Source organism: Mobula birostris, chromosome 4, assembly GCF_030028105.1.
Source record: "Mobula birostris isolate sMobBir1 chromosome 4, sMobBir1.hap1, whole genome shotgun sequence".
NCBI lineage: Eukaryota > Metazoa > Chordata > Chondrichthyes > Myliobatiformes > Myliobatidae > Mobula > Mobula birostris.
In genome coordinates, this window is record NC_092373.1 from 128,051,872 (window position 1) to 128,075,091 (window position 23,220).

The window sequence follows — 23,220 nt, forward strand, 5'->3', positions numbered from 1 at the left end:
AAGCCCCAAGGAAAAATCTGGAGCTGGTGTCCATCAGGCAACCCAACATTGAGTTCAACGCTGACTGGAACTGCATCGGTCTCTGCCGTTTTTCGAGTTGTCAGCTATGTGGAGAGAGGTAGCTTGCTACATGGGCAACAGTTTGCTCTCCTTATCATACTGCCCTGGACTGCATAGTGGCTTGCTCATCATGTTGACAGCTGGGACACAACATTCATGGTCAACCCCGACCAGCGGAGTCCTCCATGTTGATGCAATGCCCCTGGTTGAAATGGCTACCAAAAGATTTAATTTTTGTAAAGATCCGACATTAAAGAACTATTAAACTTATTAAAGTGTTTTATTTAATCTAAAGCGCACACCAAAGACTTATAAACAATTACATGCATGCAATTCCAAAAGGTCTAAATTACCTTATACTCGTCTCTTATTTGCTTGAAGTGAAGTCACAAAGAGTGCCAGGCCTCATTTGGCTCTGATTCAGTTTACCCACTGTTTCTGGACATGGAACCTGGTGTTGTAGTGCTGTTGGGTAGTAGTGGGAATCAGCTGTGCCTAAGTTTGGAATTTCACTGTTTGCACACAATTGCATGGGGGTTTCAAACTTCCAAAAACTTCTAAACAATTTCAGTCATTGTAACCTCAATAGCCATTATATGAAATATGATTTTAAATTAAATTTCATAAAATACTTCATGTCTAAATGTTCCTACTAAGATTAAATTTGAAAGTTATTCTCAGAACCTCAACGTTTGTTAGACTGATGTGATTACATGTTAATTGTAACCTGATGAACCTTCCCACTGATGCTCTTTGATCTGCTGGCATTATACTTATGAAATATAGGCTTCACATTTTATAAGCTTTCAGAAAAAGTATCAAATTTAAAGTTCCTGTTTTACTCATCATAAAGTGAAATGTGAATTCAAACATCAGATTTTTACATTTCATTGCAACTATTTCACATTATATTGCCCTGTATCTTAAAATAATTAAAGAGTGAGGAAGTAGAATTACATTGCTCATGTTGGCTGTCACTATCACATCAGTCTGCAAAAATAATTGTCATTGTTAGCAAATGGGAAAATCAAACATTCAAATGTTTATGTGGGCTCAGCCCAAATTAATTTGGCTTCAGTTGATCAATAACCGTGTTGACTTTCCAATCAAATCTTCTTTTTACCCTTTTAACAATGATTTTAGTGTCTTGGTGCATAAATACTCACATATTTTACTTGCAAAAACTCCTGGTTGATAGGCAAGTTTAGAATATAATAGATGCTCTACTCAATGTCATGCACTGACTTGCATCATTTCTCACTTACGTGGATGTTTTACTTCTGTTTTACACCCCATAAACAAATGTACCACAGTGGTATACCAAAGTACAGCATTCCCAAACTCTGCCGTCAGGAAGTGTAAGGCGAGATGCAATGGAAAGTGCCTGCAAATTCCCCTGCCATTCTTGACTATATTAGAAATGTACTATTATTGTCATCATTGACAATATAAATTCAAGAAATCTCTATCATAAAAACATTGTGCAAAATACCTTAACAACAAACAAATGTAAGTCAAGGCAATTACCCACTGCTGCCTTCTTTGGGGCCATTTGGATTGAGAAACAAATAGTGAATTGTCAGATTTTTTTGTAGTCTTAATTTTTACAGCAAGTATGGCTTGCCCTATACAATTATTCCAAAGGCACACACATCGTAGCATTTTAATTCAATTACTTTTCTGCTAATCTTTTTAGAAGGGTCAGTGGGATTAGTGTATTTTACACAGCTGGATAAATTTGCTATCACAATGGTCTACAAATGATCTGAAAAGTAAATGAAGGGACTTTAATTATTTTAAAGCTTTGTCTCTTGTCAGGATATAAAAGTTAATCATTCTTCAGAACAGAAGATCACATTTCTTACAACCAAGTAGCCTTAGTCTGAACGTTAAAATCAGTCAAACTGTTCTGCCTCCAAAGGCACTGTTCATTTTGTACAAACATCACTTCCTGTTTGTAAGCTGCTTTTACATCATTTCCTTCGCGAGTCAAAATTTGGATTTCGACTTCGAGTAAACATGTTAGAAAGACATCCATCTCCATTCACTCTTTACTTGCCTTTGAAATAGCAAAATCTGAGCATCTTAAGCTTTCTTAATATCAGCACACATTTAGCAGATGTACTTTGAAGGAAGTATTATGTTTATTGTTCATCAATAAGTTATAAGTTCACTTTATTCCACGGCATAGCTACAGAATGCTGCATGTGTATTACCTTATTTAATCCTGATAGTGAGAATAATAGTTATCGATAATATTAGCTTATTCGGTGTTTTACTTAACTTTCTGAAATTTTGTAAACTTTTCTCATTTAAAAACCCTGAAGAAAGTTTCCAGCTCGCATGATTTTTGAGAAGGTGTTTAACTCCCTGCCTAACTTTGTATGCAATGTACTGTGAGGGCAGCAGAGTGAAAATGTCACATCTTAAGGACGTAGCTGACAAGATCCTCACACTTGACTCATCTACTGAGATTCTGCTGTTGCTTGGCAGGGACACTATCTGTACACCTGGGCTGGGTCACAGTGGATGAGATCTTGCTTGGTGGTGCTCATCAGCCCAGCCTCAGCATATTTAAGACTAATGTGCAAAAGAATGGGCACCCAAGTCATTTCAAACCCTGTGAGAGTAATATTGATATGAAACTGAAGATAGTAGAAGTAGCCAAAGACAGCCTTTGCAGTGGTTGGCACACATGTAAGCAACCTCAGTGAAGAGCAACTGGATCAGGCAAATGTTAGAATCCTTCTTGTTGTTCAAAGGCAGGTGTATGCTGAGGAAGTACAGTGCATCACAAAGCAGGTACCAATTCTAATCCAAAGTTACCTTAGTGAACTCTATCCTTTTCTTGACTGAGGGGCTACAGCAAGTTGGGGGATGTATTTGGCACAACTCACTTCAGAGGTACCTCACCCAATCGTCATTCTGGGTGTGCATCATGTCACTGATCTGCTCATGAGACATTACCACAAGCAAGTATGTCATCACTGATGGCATTTTTGAAACAAGAATAGTTAAAAGACCGTGCAGTAAGACTGTTTTCAAGACCAGCTTCCGAGACTGTACTTTTTTGCCAAAGACTTAATGAAATGATCATTTGACTTTTCATTTCAGTAGATAAGTTTGACATCATGGATATCCGGTGGGGAGTGTTCCGCCTCTGGAGGCACTGTTCGTTTTGTACAAACAGCACTTCTTGTTCATAAGCTGTGTGGTAAACCATATATATATATATACATGTTGTAACTGGGTTACCTGTCTGGACACGCCCCTCTGCTGACTGCTCCTTTAGCTCCTCCCACAGACCCCTGAATAAATGCGATTGTGTCACTGCTCCTCCCCTCAGTCCAGGGCAGATACTCAGCAAGGTCGAGGTCACATTTTACTGCTAATAAAAGCCTTTCAGTATTTACTCTACTTCCAGTCTTTTGGAGTAATTGATAGTGCATCAAGCTGCTTTTTACATCATTTCCTGTAGGGTTAATTTGGATTTTGACTTTCAGCAAACATGGTAGAAGATTATCCATCTCTATCCATTCATTATTTGCCATTAAATGGCAATATTTGAGAGTCTCAAGCTCTAACATTAGTAAACATTTAGAAGATGTACTTTGAATGAAGTGTGAAGTCTATCATTCACTGCCATCATTGCACCATACGTTCACTCTCATCCGCGGCATAGCTATAGAATGTTGCATGTATTACCTTGTTTAACACTGATCATGAGAATAATTAATAATATTAGTATATTCAGGTTTGCAATAATTCTGTATTGGATCTCATGTGTTTTACTTAACTTTCTGCAGTTTCACAAAGTTTTCTCATTTAAAAACCCTGAAGAAAGCTTCTGGCTTGGGAGATTTTTGAGGAGGTATTTAACTCTCTGCCTAGCTTTGTACGCAATATACTGTGAAGGAATAGACAAATATTTCTCAAAGTGTGTGGTTTGACAAGTCATTTTTATTTTGCAACAATTCAATATAGAACATTTTCATGATAAAAAAAGACCATTGCTGATTAAGAAAAAGAGACTACTGATTTAGCCATGAGAGAATGTTCATAAAACATTTGATTTAATGTTCATCTGATGCAGCGATACATCATGAAGTCTATAGTGGTACATCTAGGAAATTTACCAATTGAACTTTCTTCCACTGGTGTGTAGACTTTAATCTGCCTCATGTGTGTGTCTCGTCCATTCTGATGGTTGGCTAGTACAGCAATCTGTATCATAAACGTACGGATTGGCTTCTTGTTGATATCAGTGAGTGGAACATGAATCCAGCCGCTGGGCTCCACTAGTTCCAATTGCTGTAGTTAAATTAGAACAAGGGTTTAAACATCTTATTTCAAACATAGACAAAAGAATTCCAGTATGCTAACAGCATATGAAAACAAATAAGTGCAATGAGTATATGACCTTAGAACTACTCAATTTTTAAATCTATAAATAGTTTCATCATGCATTATTGCAGCTTAAGTTCATCATCCACAGACTTTAAAATATAGTGGAAACTACATACAATTTATCTTACTAAACAAAAATGTAGCAGACAGAAACTTAAGAAAAAGACTACCCACAATACAAGATTAAAATCATACAACATCTTTGCTTCAAAATGTAGGAGATCCAAAATGTTATTCATACATATTGGCATCACATGTATTAGACACAACGATCAAAATGTGCCTTTGAGTCAGAAGATTATGGAATAATGCCTCAAGCCAGTGAGTTGAACATAAAAATCTCGGATACCCATCCTGGTATTGCACCAAAGGTGATCTGGGGCAACATGCACCCTCTCAGGTCAATTTTTAAAAATTACAAGATACTATACTGTGCTAATGCAAGATGGCTAGCCTTGGTATTGTGGCAAGGATTTACCCCCTCATCCAGTATTACAAAAACAGAATACCTGACCAATGACAAACATTCGGTTGCAGGTTTTTGCTATGTAAAAAAAATAACCAGCTGTAATTTCTACATTCAAGAGTAGTTTACTGGCTGTGAAACACTTGTTGCAAACTGAGACCGTAACCTGCATTATAAAATGCAAACCTCCCTTTGTTCTTTTTTTAAGATCAAGAGCAGCAAAGAATTTTATTCTGAAAAATCATTTGCCAAAACTGCTAACTGCTCTCTCACCCCAGTTGCTGTCTGACCCCTTAGTATTTACAACATCTTCTGTTTTTACGAAAAAGTAGTATCTGTGCTTTTCTTTTATGATTATAATGTGAAGGAGATTTTTGATTATATTACATTAAATTCCATTTGTGTACCTTACCAGCTACAATTCAGGGAATGGCTGAAACTAACTGGAAATCAGGAAATATTGTGAACTTAATCACAAATTGCACTCACTGTAGTCATTTATTTAAATGATGAACAACAATGGGTACACCAGTAGTCACAGGCTTCCAGTCTGAAAAATAACTTTCCATCATCACTCTGTTTCCTAATATCAAGCCAATTATGTATTCAGTTAGACTGATCTCCTCGGATCCCATGCAATATAACCTTCCAGCCTTGCCTTCCATACAGGACCTTGTCAAAGGCCTTGCTAAGGTCTATATCGACATTGTCGACCACTCTCCCATCATCAAACCACTTGGTTACCTTTTCAAAAAAAAAACTTATCAGATCTGAGAGAGACAATTTCCCCATACACAAATTAGTCCTTACCTATCCAATGCTGGTAGATCTCAGAAAACCCTCTAGTAACTTGTTCAATACTGATGTCAGGCACACTGGCCTGTAGTTTACTGTCTTATTTTTATTTCCTAGGTAACAGTATAACAATAGACTCTCCAGTCTTCTGGAACTTCACCTGCAGTTAAAGATGATTCAAAACATCTCTGCAGCGATCTCTGCAATTTCTTCCCTAGCTTCCTACAAAGTCCATCTCTTCCACAGATTCTTTCACAATTATTTCTCCAGAGGCATCAGTTTAGATTTTAAGCTAGATCCAAATTAGAACTCCAACTCATAATAATAATAGTCTTGCCTCAGAATTATGTCACATTGACTGATTGGTACTGGGGCAATAAACAAATGAGAAGCTGGCCGTCACAAGACTGTAATGCTCAAATCCTGGACAAGGATAAAATGAAATAGAGGAAGTGGTTGTGGCTGAGGTTGGAGGGAAAGGAAGGGAAAAAGAGAATGATATGATGGAAAAAAATCTTGCACCTGCACAAATAAAAATGGAAGTATTATGTGAACTTAAACATGTTAAAATTACTGTTTCAATATCGTGGACGACTTCTCACTTTTCCATTAGGAAAGATGAACAAAAGTACACCATGTATATTTTACTTGAATGTCAGAGTACTGCTAGAGGGTACTTAAGCTGACCATTCTAACAGCTTGTAACCAAAACATATTCATTGTGTTGAATTAAAATTATTTAACTTGGCTGTATAAAGCCAAATAGACTTTCAACCATAATGAATTGCCCATGCACTGTTTTACTACAGAAAGATTTTCTTGGCAAACTTTTCCCAGCAATTGATTACATTTACATATCATTCTTTAAGCCAGTTTTAATATTAATGTAAAACAGCCAAGTTTCTGTTCATAAATTGAATACAAACATTGAGTACTGGGTATCAGTTTAATGTATTTCCATTGGCATTAAAGTGAGCTTCAAAGTAAAATCTGCAACTTATTTTTAAGATTAAAACTTCTTACTTGTCGGAAAGTAGATTATACACAACAAACATGAAAGTTTAGGTATATATGATTACATCGTTTTCCAAGGTCATTTGGGAATTCAGAATGGATTGAGTTCACAAAATAGAGACAATAGTAACATTTTCCAAGTGGTTGAACGCCTATTTTGAAACTGTAGACAGCCTATAACAACCCATTATAAATTAGCATAACCTGCCACCCACATTGCTGAAGAAACAGCTTTCCAACACATGCATTAAGATAAAAACCTACTAAATCCTTTAACACCCATTCACATATTTACGACACTTCATTTAGTTGAAAATGCAAAAAAAGCTTTCTACAATGAATCTACTCTGTTGATGGATCAATTGCGAATTCAGCTGCTGTTGAAGATTCATGACTAAAAGCACTTTAAAAACAAAACTGCTGAGTATACTATATTCTTTATATCACCACTTGTGGAACACATTTGATGATTTAAGAAAACCTACTAGAAGTTCCCACAGCTTGAGGATACAGCATTCATTGCTCAGAAATGCAACACATCACAGCCAGTGCTAGAGCCAGCTAGTTCCCTTTATTCTCATTTTACTTCACTAAAGAGCAGCTGAACAGACCACAAAACAGTAAATTTTACTGTTAAGTACATTTAAAATGAGCATGTACTTCAGTAACTACAGAGAATTGGAAGAATATACTTCAAAGAGTAAATGATGTGAAAATAAGATTACAAGTTTACAGATGCTCTTATTTTAGAAGTTTAAAAAACACACGACTCATATGAAGTCTGCTGCAATCGCCTTGTAGTCATACCAATAATTCAATCCAAAGGACAAGTAAAAGCTTTTAGAATCAGAATCACTTACTATCACTGAAATAAGGCACAAAATTTGTTTCGTGGCAGCAGTACTGTGCGAAGACAAAATAAATAAGTATTGTAAAAAGGGATAACAAGATGGTATTCATGGACTGTTCAGAAATCCAATGGCTGGAAGGAAGAAGCTGTTCCTAAATTGTGAGTGTGGTTTTCAGGTTCCTGTACCTCATCACTGATGGTAAAAATGAGAATAGAGGTGAGGGTCCTTATTAGAAACATAGAAAATAGGTGCAGGAGTAGGCCATTCTGCCCTTCGAGCCTGCACCGCCATTTATTATGATCATGGCTGATCATCCAACTCAGAACCCCGCCCCAGCCTTCCCTCCATACCCCCTGATCCCCGTAGCCACAAGGGCCATATCTAACTCCCTCTTAAATATAGCCAATGAACTGGCCTCAACTGTTTCCTGTGGCAGAGAATTCCACAGATTCACCACTCTCTGTGTGAAAAAGTTTTTCCTAATCTCGGTCCTAAAAGGCTTCCCCTTTATCCTCAAGCTGTGACCCCTTGTTCTGGACTTCCCTAACATCGGAAACAATCTTCCTGCATCTAGCCTGTCCAATCCCTTTAGGATTTTATACGTTTCAATCAGATCCCCCCTCAATCTTCTAAATTCCAACGAGTACAAGCCCAGTTCATCCAGTCTTTCTTTATATGAAAGTCCTGCCATCCCAGGAATCAATCCGGTGAACCTTCTTTGTACTCCCTCTATGGCAAGGATGTCTTTCCTCAGATTAGGGGACCAAAACTGCACACAATACTCCAGGTGTGGTCTCACCAAGGCCTTGTACAACTTCAGTAGTACCTCCCTGCTCCTGTACTCGAATCCTCTCGCTATAAGTGCCAGCATACCATTCGCCTTTTTCACCGCCTGCAGTACCTGCATGCCCACTTTCAATGACTGGTGTATAATGACACCCAGGTCACGTTGCACCTCCCCTTTTCCTAATCGGCCACCATTCAGATAATAATCTGTTTTCCTATTTTTGCCACCAAAGTGGATAACTTCACATTTATCCACATTAAATTGCATCTGCCATGAATTTGCCCACTCACCCAACCTATCCAAGTCACTCTGCATCCTCTTAGCATCCTCCTCACAGCTAACACTGCCACCCAGCTTCGTGTCATCCGCAAACTTGGAGATGCTGCATTTAATTCCCTCATCCAAGTCATTAATATATATTGTAAACAACTGGGGTCCCAGCACTGAGCCTTGCGGTACCCCACTAGTCACTGCCTGCCATTCTGAAAAGGTCCCGTTTATTCCCACTCTTTGCTTCCTGTCTGCTAACCAATTCTCCATCCACATCAATACCTTACCCCCAATACCGTGTGCTTTAAGTTTGCACACTAATCTCCTGTGTGGGACCTTGTCAAAAGCCTTTTGAAAATCTAAGTATACAACATCCACTGGTTCTCCCCTATCCACTCTACTAGTTACATCCTCAAAAAATTCTGAGATTCGTCAGACATGATTTTCCTTTCACAAATCCATGCTGACTTTGTCCGATCATTTCACCGCTTTCCAAATGTGCTGTTATCACATCTTTGATAACTGACTCCAGCAGTTTCCCCACCACCGACGTTAGGCTAACCAGTCTATAATTCCCTGGTTTCTCTCTCTCTCCTTTTTTAAAAAGTGGGGTTACATTAGCCACCCTCCAATCCTCAGGAACTAGTCCAGAATCTAACGAGTTTTGAAAAATTATCACTAATGCATCCACTATTTCTTGGGCTACTTCCTTAAGCACTCTAGGATGCAGACCATCTGGCCTTGGGGATTTATCTGCCTTCAATCCCTTCAATTTACCTAACACCACTTCCCTACTAACATGTATTTCGCTCAGTTCCTCCATCTCACTGGACCCTCTGTCCCCTACTATTTCTGGAAGATTATTTATGTCCTCCTTAGGGAAGACAGAACCAAAGTAATTATCCAACTGGTCCGCCATGTCCTTGCTCCCCATAATCAATTCACCTGTTTCTGTCTGTAGGGGACCTACATTTGTCTTTACCAGTCTTCCTTTTTACATATCTATAAAAGCTTTTACAGTCAGTTTTTATGTTCCATGCCAGTTTTCTCTCATAATCTTTCTTCCCCTTCCTAATTAAGCCCTTTGTCCTCCTCTGCTGAACTCTGAATTTCTCCCAGTCCTCAGGTGAGCCACTTTCTCTGGCTAATTTGTATGCTGCTTCTTTGGAATTGATACTATCCCTAATTTCCCTTGTCAGCCACGGGTGCACTACCTTCCTTGATTTATTCTTTTGCCAAACTGGGATGAACAATTGTTGTAGTTCATCCATGCAACCTTTAAATGCTTGCCATTGCATATCCACCGTCAATCCTTTAAGTGTCATTTGCCAGTCTATCTTAGCTAATTCACGTCTCATACCTTCAAAGTTACCCCTCTTTAAGTTCAGAACCTTTGTTTCTGAATTAACTATGTCACTCTCCATCTTAATGAAGAATTCCACCATATTATGGTCACTCTTACCCAAGGAGCCTCTCACGACAAGATTGCTAATTAACCCTTCCTCATTGCTCAAAACCCAGTCCAGAATAGCCTGCTCTCTAGTTGGTTCCTCGACATGTTGGTTCAGAAAACCATCCCTCATACATTCCAAGAAATCCTCTTCCTCAGCACCTTTACCAATTTGGTTCACCCAATCTACATGTAGATTGAAGTCACCCATTATAACTGCTGTTCCTTTATTGCACACATTTCTAATTTCTTGTTTAATACCATCTCCGACCTCACTACTACAGTTAGGTGGCCTGTACACAACTCCCACCAGCGTCTTCTGCCCCTTAGTGTTACGCAGCTCTACCCATATCGATTCCACATCTTCCCGGCTTATGTCCTTCCTTTCTATTGCGTTAATCTCTTCTTTAACCAGCAACGCCACCCCACCTCCCCTTCCTTCATGTCTATCCCTCCTGAATATTGAATATCCCTGAACGTTGAGCTCCCATCCTTGGTCACCCTGGAGCCATGTCTCTGTGATCCCAACTATATCATAATCATTAATAACAATCTGCACTTTCAATTCATCCACCTTATTACGAATGCTCCTTGCATTGACACACAAAGCCTTCAGGTGCTCTTTTACAACTCTCTTAGCCCTTATACAATTATGCTGAAAAGTAACCCTTTTTAATGCTTGCCCTGGATTTGTCGGCCTGCCACTTTTACTTTTCTCCATAGTACTTTTTGTTTCTACCCTCAGTTTACACCCCTCTGCCTCTCTGCACTGGTTCCCATCCCCCTGTAGTGAACTAACCTCCTCACGCCTAGCCTCTTCAATTTGATTCCCACCCCCCAACCATTCTAGTTTAAAGTCACCTCAGTAGCCCCCGCTAATCTCCCTGCCAGGATATTGGTCCCCCTAGGATTCAAGTGTAACCCGTCCTTTTTGTACAGGTCACGCCTGCGCCAAAAGAGGTCCCAATGATCCAAAAACTTGAATCCCTGCCCCCTGCTCCAATCCCTCAGCCACGCATTTATCCTCCACTTCATCGCATTCCTACTCTCACTGTCGCGTGGCACAGGCAGTAATCCCGAGATTACTACCTTTGCGGTCCTTTTTCTCAACTCCCTTCCTAACTCCCTATACTCTCCTTTCAGGACCTCATCCCTTTTCCTACCTATGTCATTGGTACCACGACCTCTGGCTCCTCACTCTCCCACTTCAGGATATCTTGGACACGATCAGAAATGTCCCGGACCCTGGCACCAGGGAGGCAAACTACCATCCGGGTGTCTGGACTGTGTCCATGGAATCACCTATCTGACCCCCTTACTATCGAGTCCCCTATCACAACTGCCCTCCTCTTCCTTTCCTACCCTTCTGAGCTACAGGGCCAGACTCTGTGCCGGAGGCACGGCCACTATTGCTTCCCCCGGGTAAGCTGTCCCCCCCCCCAACAGTACTCAAACAGGAGTACCTATTGTTAAGGGGCACAGCCACCGGGGTACTCCCTATTACCTGACTCTTCCCCTTCCCCCTCCTAACCGTGACCCACTTGTCTGCCTCCCGTGGCCCCGGCGTGACCACCTGCCTGCAACTCCTCTCTATCAACTCCTCACTCTCCCTGACCAGACGAAGGTCATCGAGCTGCAGCTCCAGTTCCGCAACGCGGTCCCTTAGGAGCTGCATCTTGATGCACTTGGCGCAGATGTAGACGTCCGGAAGGCTTGGAGACTCCAGGGCCTCCCACATCCAACACCGAGAACGGCAAACTGCCCTCACACTCATACTGCCCCTCTCCTCAAATAACAACAGAAAATGAATGCCAAACCTTCCTCGCCTCGCCCGTTTCCGCCTAAGCCCGTTGAGCCGAAGCCCTTAAGTCTTCACTCTGCTCCCGGCTCACTACGCTGCCCGCAAACTATTGATGGATGTCTCCTTCTTAAGACACTTCTTAGGAGTCTTCAATGGTGGGGAGGGTTGCGATCTTGGAGCTGGTTAAGTTTGTGACCCTCTGCAGCCTCTAATGCATGAAATTGCAAGATGTGATTCCATGCATTAGAGGCTCCACATCAGTCTGTAATGCAACTAGTCAGAAAGCTCTCATTGTACAGCTATAGAAATTAGTACGAGTAGTGAAAAACCAAATCTCAAATTCGTAACAAAGTAGAACTACTGATGTGCCTTTTACATGATTGCACTAATGTGTTGGGCCCAGGATAAATACTCTGAAATGGTAATGTCCAGGAATTTCAAGCTGCTCTTTCCACTTTTATGCCCCAATGATAACTGGTGTCCTCCTGACTTCCTTTTCCCAGTGTCCACAATCAGTTCCCTGGACTCGCTGATGTTGAATGCTAGGTTATTGCTACACCACTGAACCAGTTGATCTAATTCACCCCTGTAAAACTCATCATCTGAGAGTCTGCCAATAGTGATTTTACAGATGGCATTTGAGCTGTGCTTAGTCACACAGTCATGAGTGTAGAGGGAGTAGAGCAGTGGGCTATGCACACATCCTTGCAGTGCACCTGTGTTGATAGTGAACAAGGATAATATGTTATTACCTACCTGAACTGACTGTAGTCTTCCCACAAGGAAACCGAGTATCCAGCTGCTAGGGAAGTACAGAGGCCCAGGTTTCCAAGCTTGGTTATTAGTACCAAGGAAATGGTGGTATTGAATGCCAAGTTGTAATTGATAGGAAGTAGCCTGATGTATGTCTTGTGGTTGTCCTAGTGCTCCAAAGCAGAGTGGAGAACCAGTGAGAGAGTGTCTGCTGTAAACCTGTTGCAGTGGTAGGCAAATTTCAGCAGTTACAGCTCCTTGATTTCAGAACATAGCCAGGTACACCCATTGGGGCCTGAAATCTTGGGAGGGTTTACCCACTTGAAGGATGTTTGGACATTGGCCTCCAAGACAGAGATTATAGGGTTGCTAGATGCTCTGGGGATTCACACAGACGTAGTGCAATTCTCCCTTTCAAAGTGTGCATAAAAGTGCACATTGGAGAGTTGAGCATCATTGCCATTTATGCTGTTATGTTCCACCCTATAGGAAGAAACGTGGCCAAGTGGTTAAGGCATTCGTCTAGTGATCTGAAGGTTGCTAGTTCGAGCCTCAGCTGTGTCAGCGTGTTTGTGTCCTTAAGCAAGGTACTTAACCACACATTGTTCTAGTGACTGTGCGAGGAGTGGCACCCCACACAGACGTCCAATTATAAGGCCTGAAAATGCCCGACACAGGCCTCTCATGTTCTGAGTCGACATTCCCTCCCCCTCCCTCCTATAGGAAGAAATGGCACAAGAACTCTGCACAGCTGGTGTACATCCAATTCTGCTCCTAGCTTCACTTGGAGTTGCCATTTCACTCACAATGGCTTTCTGTAGGCTATACATGGACTTCTTGTAGGATTCTAGATACCAGTCTTGAACGTCACAGATCTAGCCCTCAGCAGACTGCAAATCTTCAAGTTCATCCAAGGATTCTGGTTTGTTTGGGGCAACTCGGTATGTTCTCAAAGGCACAAACTCATCCAAACATGTCTTGATGAAATCAGTGATAGCCATGACATGTTCATTCAGATCTGAAGGCGAATACCTGAATGCTGTCCAGCCCACCAATTCAAAGTAGTCCTGTAAATCCTTGTCTGCCTCACTTGACCATAACTTCATCGCCCTCACCACAGGTAGTGGTCCTCAGTCTCTACCTATACAACTGAACCTATTTATGTCAGATATTAGATCATGTTGGATTACAGAATATATGTCACAGCAATAAGAAGGGAGAGCAGGAAAAGATCACCAGAGACAATCTCAAGAAACCTAAAGATACATACACTTTCAATTTACATTGTAATCCTCATCTTCTAGAATCACATAGTTCATCAGCTCTTTCCTTCAAGTGCATGTCTGTATAGTGACAACTTTGCCAAAGAAATAACACAGGAAAGGAAAGAGGAGAAAAATGAATGAGACCCAAGAGCAATTGCCTAATGATGTTAAACAATCAATACAGCTTCACAGACAAAGACCATAAGGCCATAAGATATAGGATCAGAATTAGGCCATTTGGCCCACGAAGGCTACTCTGTCATTTCATCATGGCTGATCCAATTTTTCTCTCAGTCCAATCTCCTGCCTTCTCCCCATATCCCTTCATGCCCTGACCAATCAAGAATCTATCAATTTCTACCTTAAATATATATAAAGACTTAACCTCCACAGCTACCTGTGGCAAAGAATTCCATAGATCACCATTCTGGCTAAAGAAATTCCTTATCACCTCGGTTCTTAAAGGACACTCCTCTATTTTGAGGCTGTGTCATCTGGTCTTAGACTCTCCCACCAAAGGAAATCTCCTTTCCACTTCCACTCTATCAAGGCCTTTCACCTTTCGATAAGTTTCAATCAGGTCATCCTCCATTCTTCTGAATTCTAGTGGATACAGGCCCAGAGCTATCAAAATGGTTTCCTATGACAAACCATTTAATCCTGGAATCATTTTCGTGAACCTCCTTTGAACCCTCTCCAGCTTCAGTACATCCTCTCTAAGATAAGGGACACAAACCTGCTCACAATATTCCAAGTGAGGCCTCACCAGAGCTTTATAAAGTTTCAACATTACATCTTTACTTTCATATTCTAGGCCCCTTGCTAACATTGCATTTCCCTTCCTCACCAAACTTAACCTACAAATTAACCTTCAGGCAACCCTGCACAAGGATTCCTAAGTCCCTTTGCACCTCGTTTTTTTGTATTTTTTCTCCATTTAAAAGATAGTCATTTTCATTTCTTCTACCAAAGTGCATAACCACACACTTCCCAACACTATTCCATCTGCCATTTCTTTGCCAATACTCCTAATCTGTCTTAGTCCTTCTATAGCATCTCTACTTCCTCAAAACTACTGTCCCTCCACCTATCTTCAAACTTTGCAACAAAGCCATCAATTCTATCATTCAAATCATTGACATATAATGTAAAAAGTGTTCCCAACATAGAAAGCCACTAGGAGGAATTTAAGGTGGGGGGTTATATAGGAGGCAGGGTTTAAGGGCCGGCACAACATTGTGGGCCGAAGGGCCTGTACTGTGCTATGTTCGTCACTGGCAGCCAGCTAGAAAAGGCTCCCTTTATTCCCACTCTGTTCCTGCCAATCAGCCACTGCTAGAATCATTCCTGTAATACCATGGGCTCATAGCTTGTAGAGCAGCCTCATGTGTGGCACTTTGTCAAAGGCCTTCTGAAAATCCAAATACACATCAACCAATTCACCTTTGTCTATCCTGCTTGTTCTTTCTTCAAAGAATTCCAACAGATTTGTCTGACAAGATTTCCTTGAGGAAACCATGCTGACTATGGCCTATTTTATTATGTGTCTCCAAGTACCCAGAGATTTCATCCTTAATAATCAACTCCAACATCTTCTCAACCAGAGGTCAGACTAACTGGCCTATAGTTTCCTTTTTCTGCTTCTCTCCTTTGTTGAGAAGTGGAATGACAGTTGCAATTTTCCAGTCATCCTCATTCCTGGACACAGGCCTGGGCCCCACTGCCTCGCCTCCACTCACCTCAGTTCTGCCACTTCAAATCGCCTACAAGTCCGCTTCTGCAGTGGCCAAACATTGGCTCATTCCCCACTCTTGGGCCTACGACCTGCCACCTTGTTCAGCCCATACACGCCAACGACAACTGGCTTCACCTTCAAGATTTCAGTTCACATTGCAAAATTGCTTGATCGTACAGGCGGTTACAAGCTCAACTCCAAAAGGGAAGTTATAGGCTATTGACTGCAGTGATTGTATCGAGAAAGTGTATTTAATACAATAATTTATAGCTGTGTTTGCTACCAGCAAGTCATTGCTGTGTTTTGCCAGTGCCACCTAAACTGGATTCCACAAAATAACTAAAGCAGTAGTCCCCAACCTCCGGGCCGCCAAGCATGCAGGGTGCAGTGGTAGCCGGAACGCACTCAGTACATCTTTAAGAAAAAAGCCGAAATAAACAAGCTAGTTAATTAGGGACGACATTTACGTGCCAGGCGTTCCGGCTACCGCTGCACCCCTGCATGGTTCGCGGATGGGAGGTTGGGGACCACTGAACTAAAGAACGCAATCTTAGATGTCTGGGACTTGTTTTTTCCTTTTTCCCTTAACATATTGAAGGGCATAATTATGCGCAACAGAAGCAAAAAAACAAATGTAATAACCATTGAACAAATAAATCCTGTGACCTTTTAAAGTCCATGTTTTTAATATTTATTTATGGAGGAACCAAGATATATTGTTCATTTCTTGGGTAACAGAAAATGCTTGATGCAAATTACTCAAGTTTCCCACATTGTTTTTCTGCTACTAGATGCTCATTTCTGAAATGAAAGCAAGGTAATCCAGCACATATGATAGCATACAACTTTGAAGAGAAAACTTGATAGGTCACAAGCAAAATTCTTTTCTTTCTTCTCGTACCTTGAAAGTGAATTACTTTTTGGAGCATAATTGCACAGGTAGCAATAGTGAGTGGCTGAACAGAAAATTAGGAAAGCATAAAGGGGAGCAACCACTGACATTTGCAAATCTAATACAACTCATTAAATAGTGCAGCAATGGCATTTTTCGTTATATGTACAATTTGAATATCCATCAGAACATAGAACAGGGCAGCACAGTGCAGGCTGCTCAGCCCATGATGTTGTGCTGACCTTTTAAGCTACTCCAAGATCAGTCTAACCCTTCCATGCCACATAGCACTCCATTTTTCTTTCATCCATGTGCCTTTGTAAGAGTCCCTTAAATGGCCCATTTAATGACCCATTCCCACCCTGGGAAAAAGTCTCTGGCTATCCACTCTGTCTTGTACACTTCTACCAAGTCACCTCTCATCCTCCTCCTCTACAAAAAGCCCTAACCCACACAACTAATAAGACATGCTCTCTAATCCAAGCAGCACCCCGGTAAATCATCTCTAACCCTCTATAAAGCTTCAACATCCTTCCTATAATAATGTGACTAGAAATGAACACAACTCCAAGTGTGGTCTAACCAGAGTTTTTCTGAGCTGCAACATTACCTCGTGGCTCTTGAACTCAATCCCTTGACTAATGCAGGCCCATGCACCATAAACCTTCCTAACAACACTATCAACTTGCACTGCAACTTTGAGGGATCAATGGACATGGACCCAAGATCCTTCTGTTCTTCCACAATTAAAAATCCTCCCATTAACCCTGTACTCTGCTTTCAAATTTGACCTCCCAAAGTGATTCACCACTTCTGCACTGAACTCCCATTGTAACCTATGAAAATCTTCTACACTATCCAAAACACCACCAACTTTTGTGTTATCGGAACCTTCGTATTATCTAAAAACTTACTATCCCACTTTTCCACCTACTCATCCAAGTCACTTACAAAAATCAAAACGAGCAAGAGTCCCAGTTCAGATCCTTGTGGAGCACTGATGGTCACTGACCTCCAGGCAGAATCCACTCCATCTATTACCACCCTCTACCTCTTGGGAAAGCCAATTCTGAACCAACACCACCAAGTTTCCCTGGATCCCATGCCTCCTGACCTTCGGAATGAGTCTACCATAGGGAAACTTGTCAAATGCCTTACTAAAATCCACATACACCACATCAAAATGTGTCTTGTCATTTCCTCGAATTTAATCAGGCTTGTGAGGCATGAAATGCTCCTCACAAAGTCATGTCACAAAGCTTCACTATCCCTAATCACACTATGCTTCTGCAAATGCTCATAAATCAGGTCTTTAAGAATCCTCTTGAATAGTTTGCCCATCTCGGGCACAATACTCACTGGTTTATAATTCCCAGGAGTTATACCTATTTCCTTTCTTGAACAGAGGAATGACATTTGCCATTCTCTAATCATCTGGTACTACTCCTGTGGTGTAAGTTAGGCCACAAAGATTGTCACCAAAAGTACAGCAACTTCTTCCCTTGCTTCCCATGATAACTTGGGGTATATCCCATCCAATCTGAGAGACATCTATTTTAATGATTTTCTAAAGTTCTACCACATCCTCTTTCTTAACATCAGCACGTTCAAGCATATCAGCCTGTTCTGCATTGACCACAAATTCATCAATGTCCCTTTCACTGGTGAATACTGAATGAAGTATTCATAAAGAGCCACCCCTACCTCCCCTGACTCTAGTTACCCATTTCTACTTGTATCCTGATCAGTCTTACCCTCACTCCAATCATCCTCCTGTTCTTCACATACATGTAGGACACCTCAGGGCTTTCCTTAATCCTACTCGGCAAGGCCTTCTAGCTTGCCTAAGTCCATTCTTAACCTCCTTCTTGACTATCTTTTAACTCTCTAGAGCCCTGACTGATCCTTGCTTTCCAAACCTTAAGCGTGCTTCTTTCTCCTTAACTAGATGTTCCACATCTCTGGTCAACCATGGATTCTTTCAGCCTATCAACCTTTCCCTGCTTTAGTCAAAAAACCTAACCAGAATCCCATGCAAGTGCTCCCTAAACAACCTCCACATTTCTGTTGTGCATTTTCCTGTGGATGTTTGTTCCCAATTTACATTCTCAAGTTCCTACCTATTATCATAGTTTTGCCTCCCCAATTAAATAGTTTCCATGTAGTCTGCTCCTATCCCTGCCCATGGCTATAGTAAAGGACAGGCAGTTGTGATCACAGTCTCCAAAATGCTCATCCATTGAGAGATGTCATCTGACCAGGTTCATTGCCAAGTAGCAGATCCAGTCGGGTCTCTCCTCTAGTCAGCCTGTCTACATACTGTGTCAGGAACACACCTAACAAATTCCACCCCATCTAAACCTTTTTCACTGAGGAGATGTCAATCAATATTAGGTAAGTTGAAGACCCCCATGAGAACAGCCATGTTACTTTTGCATCTTTTCAAAATATGACTCCTGATCTGTTACCATTGGGGGCAGGGGGGAGGAATTCTATAGAATATTCCCAACAGAGTGATTGCTCCTTTCCTGTTTCTTATTAACACCCACTGACTCAGTAGATGATCCTTCCACGATGTGCTCCCTTTCTACAGTTGTGATACTATCCCGGATTAGAAATGCCACTATCACACTTCTTTTACCACAATTCCTGCCCCTTTCGAAACATCCAAAGTACAATGTAATTCATTATCCTGCCTTGTTTAACCATTACTGGTTGGTTCAATAATAACACGTAACACACTTAATACCACTGTAAAATAGTCTAAAATACTTAAATTACATGGCAGCCAAAAGTGAATTTGAATGAATTTTCCCATTGCAGTATAGCTGATTGTGACTGTAATGCACAATAAAATTCTCATTACATACAATGAATGAATTAGCAACAATTTTTTAAATAATTAGATACAGCTTTTAATTTGACACCAGCTAAAATGAACTTTAATTACGTGATGAATTTGCCAATAAATCAAAACAGGAAAATGTAATTTCGAGCAATCCAAAGGGAAAAAATGAATTTTTAACTAATAATTTACTGGCATAATTTACATATTACTATTTAACTATTTATTACTATTTTTCTATTACTATTCTATTACTATTTATTATTTCCATGACTATTACTATTTACTAATAGTAGTATTACTATTTCTATTACTATTTATGGTGCAACTGTAATGAAAACCAATTTCCCCAGGGATCAATAAAGTATGACTATGACTACTATTTTAAAAGTCTTCGGCAGTTAAGGTCGCATTGTTTCAGATTTCGATGCTAAGCAAAAAACTGCACAAGTTATATTCCAAATTTATATTCCAATTAATTTCGTACTTTCACTCCAGCTCAAATGAACTGCATTAGTTACCAAATTAGTGAAATTAAATCTATAAATTTCAAGGTTTACTGTTTTAAGGTATGTCTTAAAATAATGGGAGTTTAATACCTAACTCAAGCAGAAAAAAAATCAATCTGTCGTTATCTTGTTTTCCAGTTGCCAAATCTCAGAATGCTACATAATTTGTAATTTTTTAAAAGATTATAAACTATCAAAGAGTTCCTTATGCATAAAACTCCATCTCTTTTTCCAAATGATTATGCTTTTACACACACGCCAATGAATTAATACTTTTTAGAATCCTAACGAAAGAATTAATTTAAAGGCCAATGGTCCAACATGTCTGCAAAGTAAAGAGAATAACCTGAAGGGAAAATGATAAAGTTGGATATGTACTACATCAACTTACAGCCACAGATTTCGTCAGATTTACCTCAATGGTTGTAATGTTTAATGTTAAAAAGCATCACAAAGAATCAATAAAATCGACTAATTCACTACCTTTTTGGCCTGAGATATATCCATTCCAGAACTCAAATTTCTTCCTCCTTCTGATGCTAGGGAACAGGCTACACAAGATAATCATGTGATTAGCTTAAGACGGGGAAATAACCTGGTATCCCAAATCTTGTACAAATGTGCCAGCCCTGGGTTCATTAGGTAAAGCCAAAAAAAAAGCTTTCAAAACCTTGTTTAGGTATAATGTCACCTTCAAGTAGCAGCTTATTAAAACATTTAATGAAATGTTTTAATCCTCACCCTATTTATCTTTGTCCAAAACAATCAGGAGAGACCAAGTAATTGTCATCTAACCTTTTCCTCACATTAATGATGAAATTGTTAGCATGACAAAATAAAAAACCTGTACAATTATCTATTTGGTTTTCTAACTAAATTGTTACTCCAGTGATCAGCAGAAAATTAAAATGACATAAAACTAACAAAAGACAGGACATTTACAGGCCAATCATCACGCCTTCTGTGGTTGGAAAGATGTTAAAGTTCAAAGTCAAAATTCAATATTGTTCAAAGTAAATTTATTATCAAAGTATATAAGTAAGAGCTCCTTGTAGATGTGATCTATACAAGGTTAAGGATAAGGTTTTGAGGGACTTGGAGGCACATGATAAAATAGGGCTAAGTTAGCATGGTTTCCCCAAGGAGAAATTTTTCCTGACAAATCTGTTAGAATTCCTTGAGAAAATAACAAGCACGATAGACGAGGAAAGTCAATTACCTAGTTTACTTGGATTTTCAGAATGGTTTTTATAAGGTGCTGCACATGAGGCTGCTAAACAAAGTAAGAGCCCATGATATTACAAGAAAGATACAAACATGGATACAGATTGGCTGACTGGCAGGAGGCAGAAGGAATAAAGTGGGCCTATTCTGGATGGCTGCCTGTGATTAGTGGTGCTCTGTACGAGTCAGTGTTGGGTCTGCTACTTTTCATATTATATATTAAGATCTCAATGATGGGATTGAGGCCAAGTTTGCACATAAAACAAAGATAGGTGAATGGGCAGGTTGTGGTGAGGAAGCAGGGAGTCTCCAAAAACGTGGCAGATGGAATAGTGCAGGGAAGTGTATGGTCATGCACTTTGGTAGAAAAAATAAAGGCATTATAAACAGGGACCAAAGTCAGAAATTGGATGTGCAAAAGGACTTGCGAATCTAGTGTAAGATTTACTAACTGTTAACTTGCAGACTGAGCCGGTAATAAGAGCAGAAGCAATGTTATCAGAGAGGACTTAAATATAAAAGGCTTTATAAGATAGTGGTCAGACCACATTTCAAGTCAAGTGAAGTTTATTGCCATTTAACTACATACATGTATATAACATACATAATGTATTTAGAAATGAGACGATTCTTTGAACCAGGGTGTAAAACACATAACACACGATAACCTATGAAGGATAAGATTTACAGGTGAATCACACATAAATAACAAACTAAAGTGCATTAATATTAAATATTGTAAGGTACGGAACAGATTAACCAGTGACACTTCAAATACAATGTGGCCGCTGGGAGTTCAGAAGCCTAATGGCCTGATGGAAGAAAGTGTTTCCCATCCTGACTGTTCTTGTTTTTAATGCATCAGAGTCTCCTGCCCGATGGTAGAAAGGCAAAGAGGATGCTGGATGGATAAGTGGGATCCTTAGTAATACCAAGAGCCCTGCATATGCAGCGTTCCTGATAAATGTCCCCAGTGAATGGTAGGGAGACCCCTATGATCCTCTCAGCTGTTCTCACAGTCCTTTGTAGAGACTTCTGGTCCAACGCTTGGCTGCTCCCATACCAGACGGCAATGCAACTTGTCAGGATGCTCTCAATGGTGCTCCTGTAAAATGCAGTTACGGAGGAGGGTGGGAGCCTTGCTTGCTTCAATTTTCTTAGGAAGTGGCGGCGCTGCTGTGCCTTCTTTTTCATGGAGGTGATATTAAGGGACCAGGTGAAGTCATCCATGATATGAACTCCCAGTAACTTTGTACACATCTGGAGTATTGTTTGCAGCCTTGGGCCCCGTACCTAAGAAAGGATATGCTGGTTCTGGAGAGTACCAGAGGTGGCTTATGAAAGTGACCCTGGGAATGAAAGGGTTAATGTACAGGTGTGTTTAATAGCTCTGGACCTGTACTTGCTGGTGTTTAGATGATGCAGGATCCCATTGACACCTACTAAATATTGAAAGGCCTGGCTTTAGTGGACATGGACAGGATGTTTCCAATATTGGAAAAGTTAGGACCAGAGTGCACAACCTCAGAATAGAAAGACGTCTCTTTAGAACAGAGACGAGTTGGAACTTTTTAGCCAGAGGGTAGCGAATTGTGGTGAATATAACTGCAGCTGTGAAGATCCCTGCTGCACCCACTGACTCTGTGATCTCCGTTTCAGAGAGGGCGTACAGGAGTGAGATATACCAACTAGTGGAGTGGTGTCACAGCAACAACCTCGCACTCAATGTTAGTAAGATGAAAGAGCTACTTGTGGACTTCAGGAAGGGCAAGATGAAGGAACACATACCAATCCTCAGAGGGATCAGAAGTGGCGAGAGAGAACAGTTTCAAGTTCCTGGGTGTGAAGATCTTTGAGGATCTTACCTGGTCCCAACATATCGATGCAGCTATAAAGAAGGCAAGACAGTGACTGTACTTCATTAGGAGTTTAAGAGATTTGGTATCTCCACAAAAACACTCAAAAACTTCTACAGGTGTACCATGGAGAGCATTCTGACAGGCTGCATCAATGTCTGGTATGGGAGGGGGGCTCCTGCACCGGACTAAAAGAAGCCACAGAGGTCGTAAATTTAGTCGGCTCCATCTTGGGTACTG

At 40.5% G+C, this 23,220-nt stretch overlaps 1 protein-coding gene across 1 annotated transcript in view; it reads right to left on the minus strand.

Moving 5' to 3' along the window:
* Positions 1–4,000: 4,000 nt before the first annotated feature.
* The window catches only part of anapc10 (anaphase promoting complex subunit 10), a 53,412-nt gene continuing 34,192 nt past the window's right edge, over positions 4,001–23,220 (minus strand). Inside the window, exon 5 of the mRNA XM_072256021.1 lies at positions 4,001–4,371. Within this exon, the coding sequence (XP_072112122.1) occupies positions 4,141–4,371 (231 nt within the window). The 3' untranslated portion in view covers positions 4,001–4,140. The remainder of the gene's footprint in view (positions 4,372–23,220) is intronic.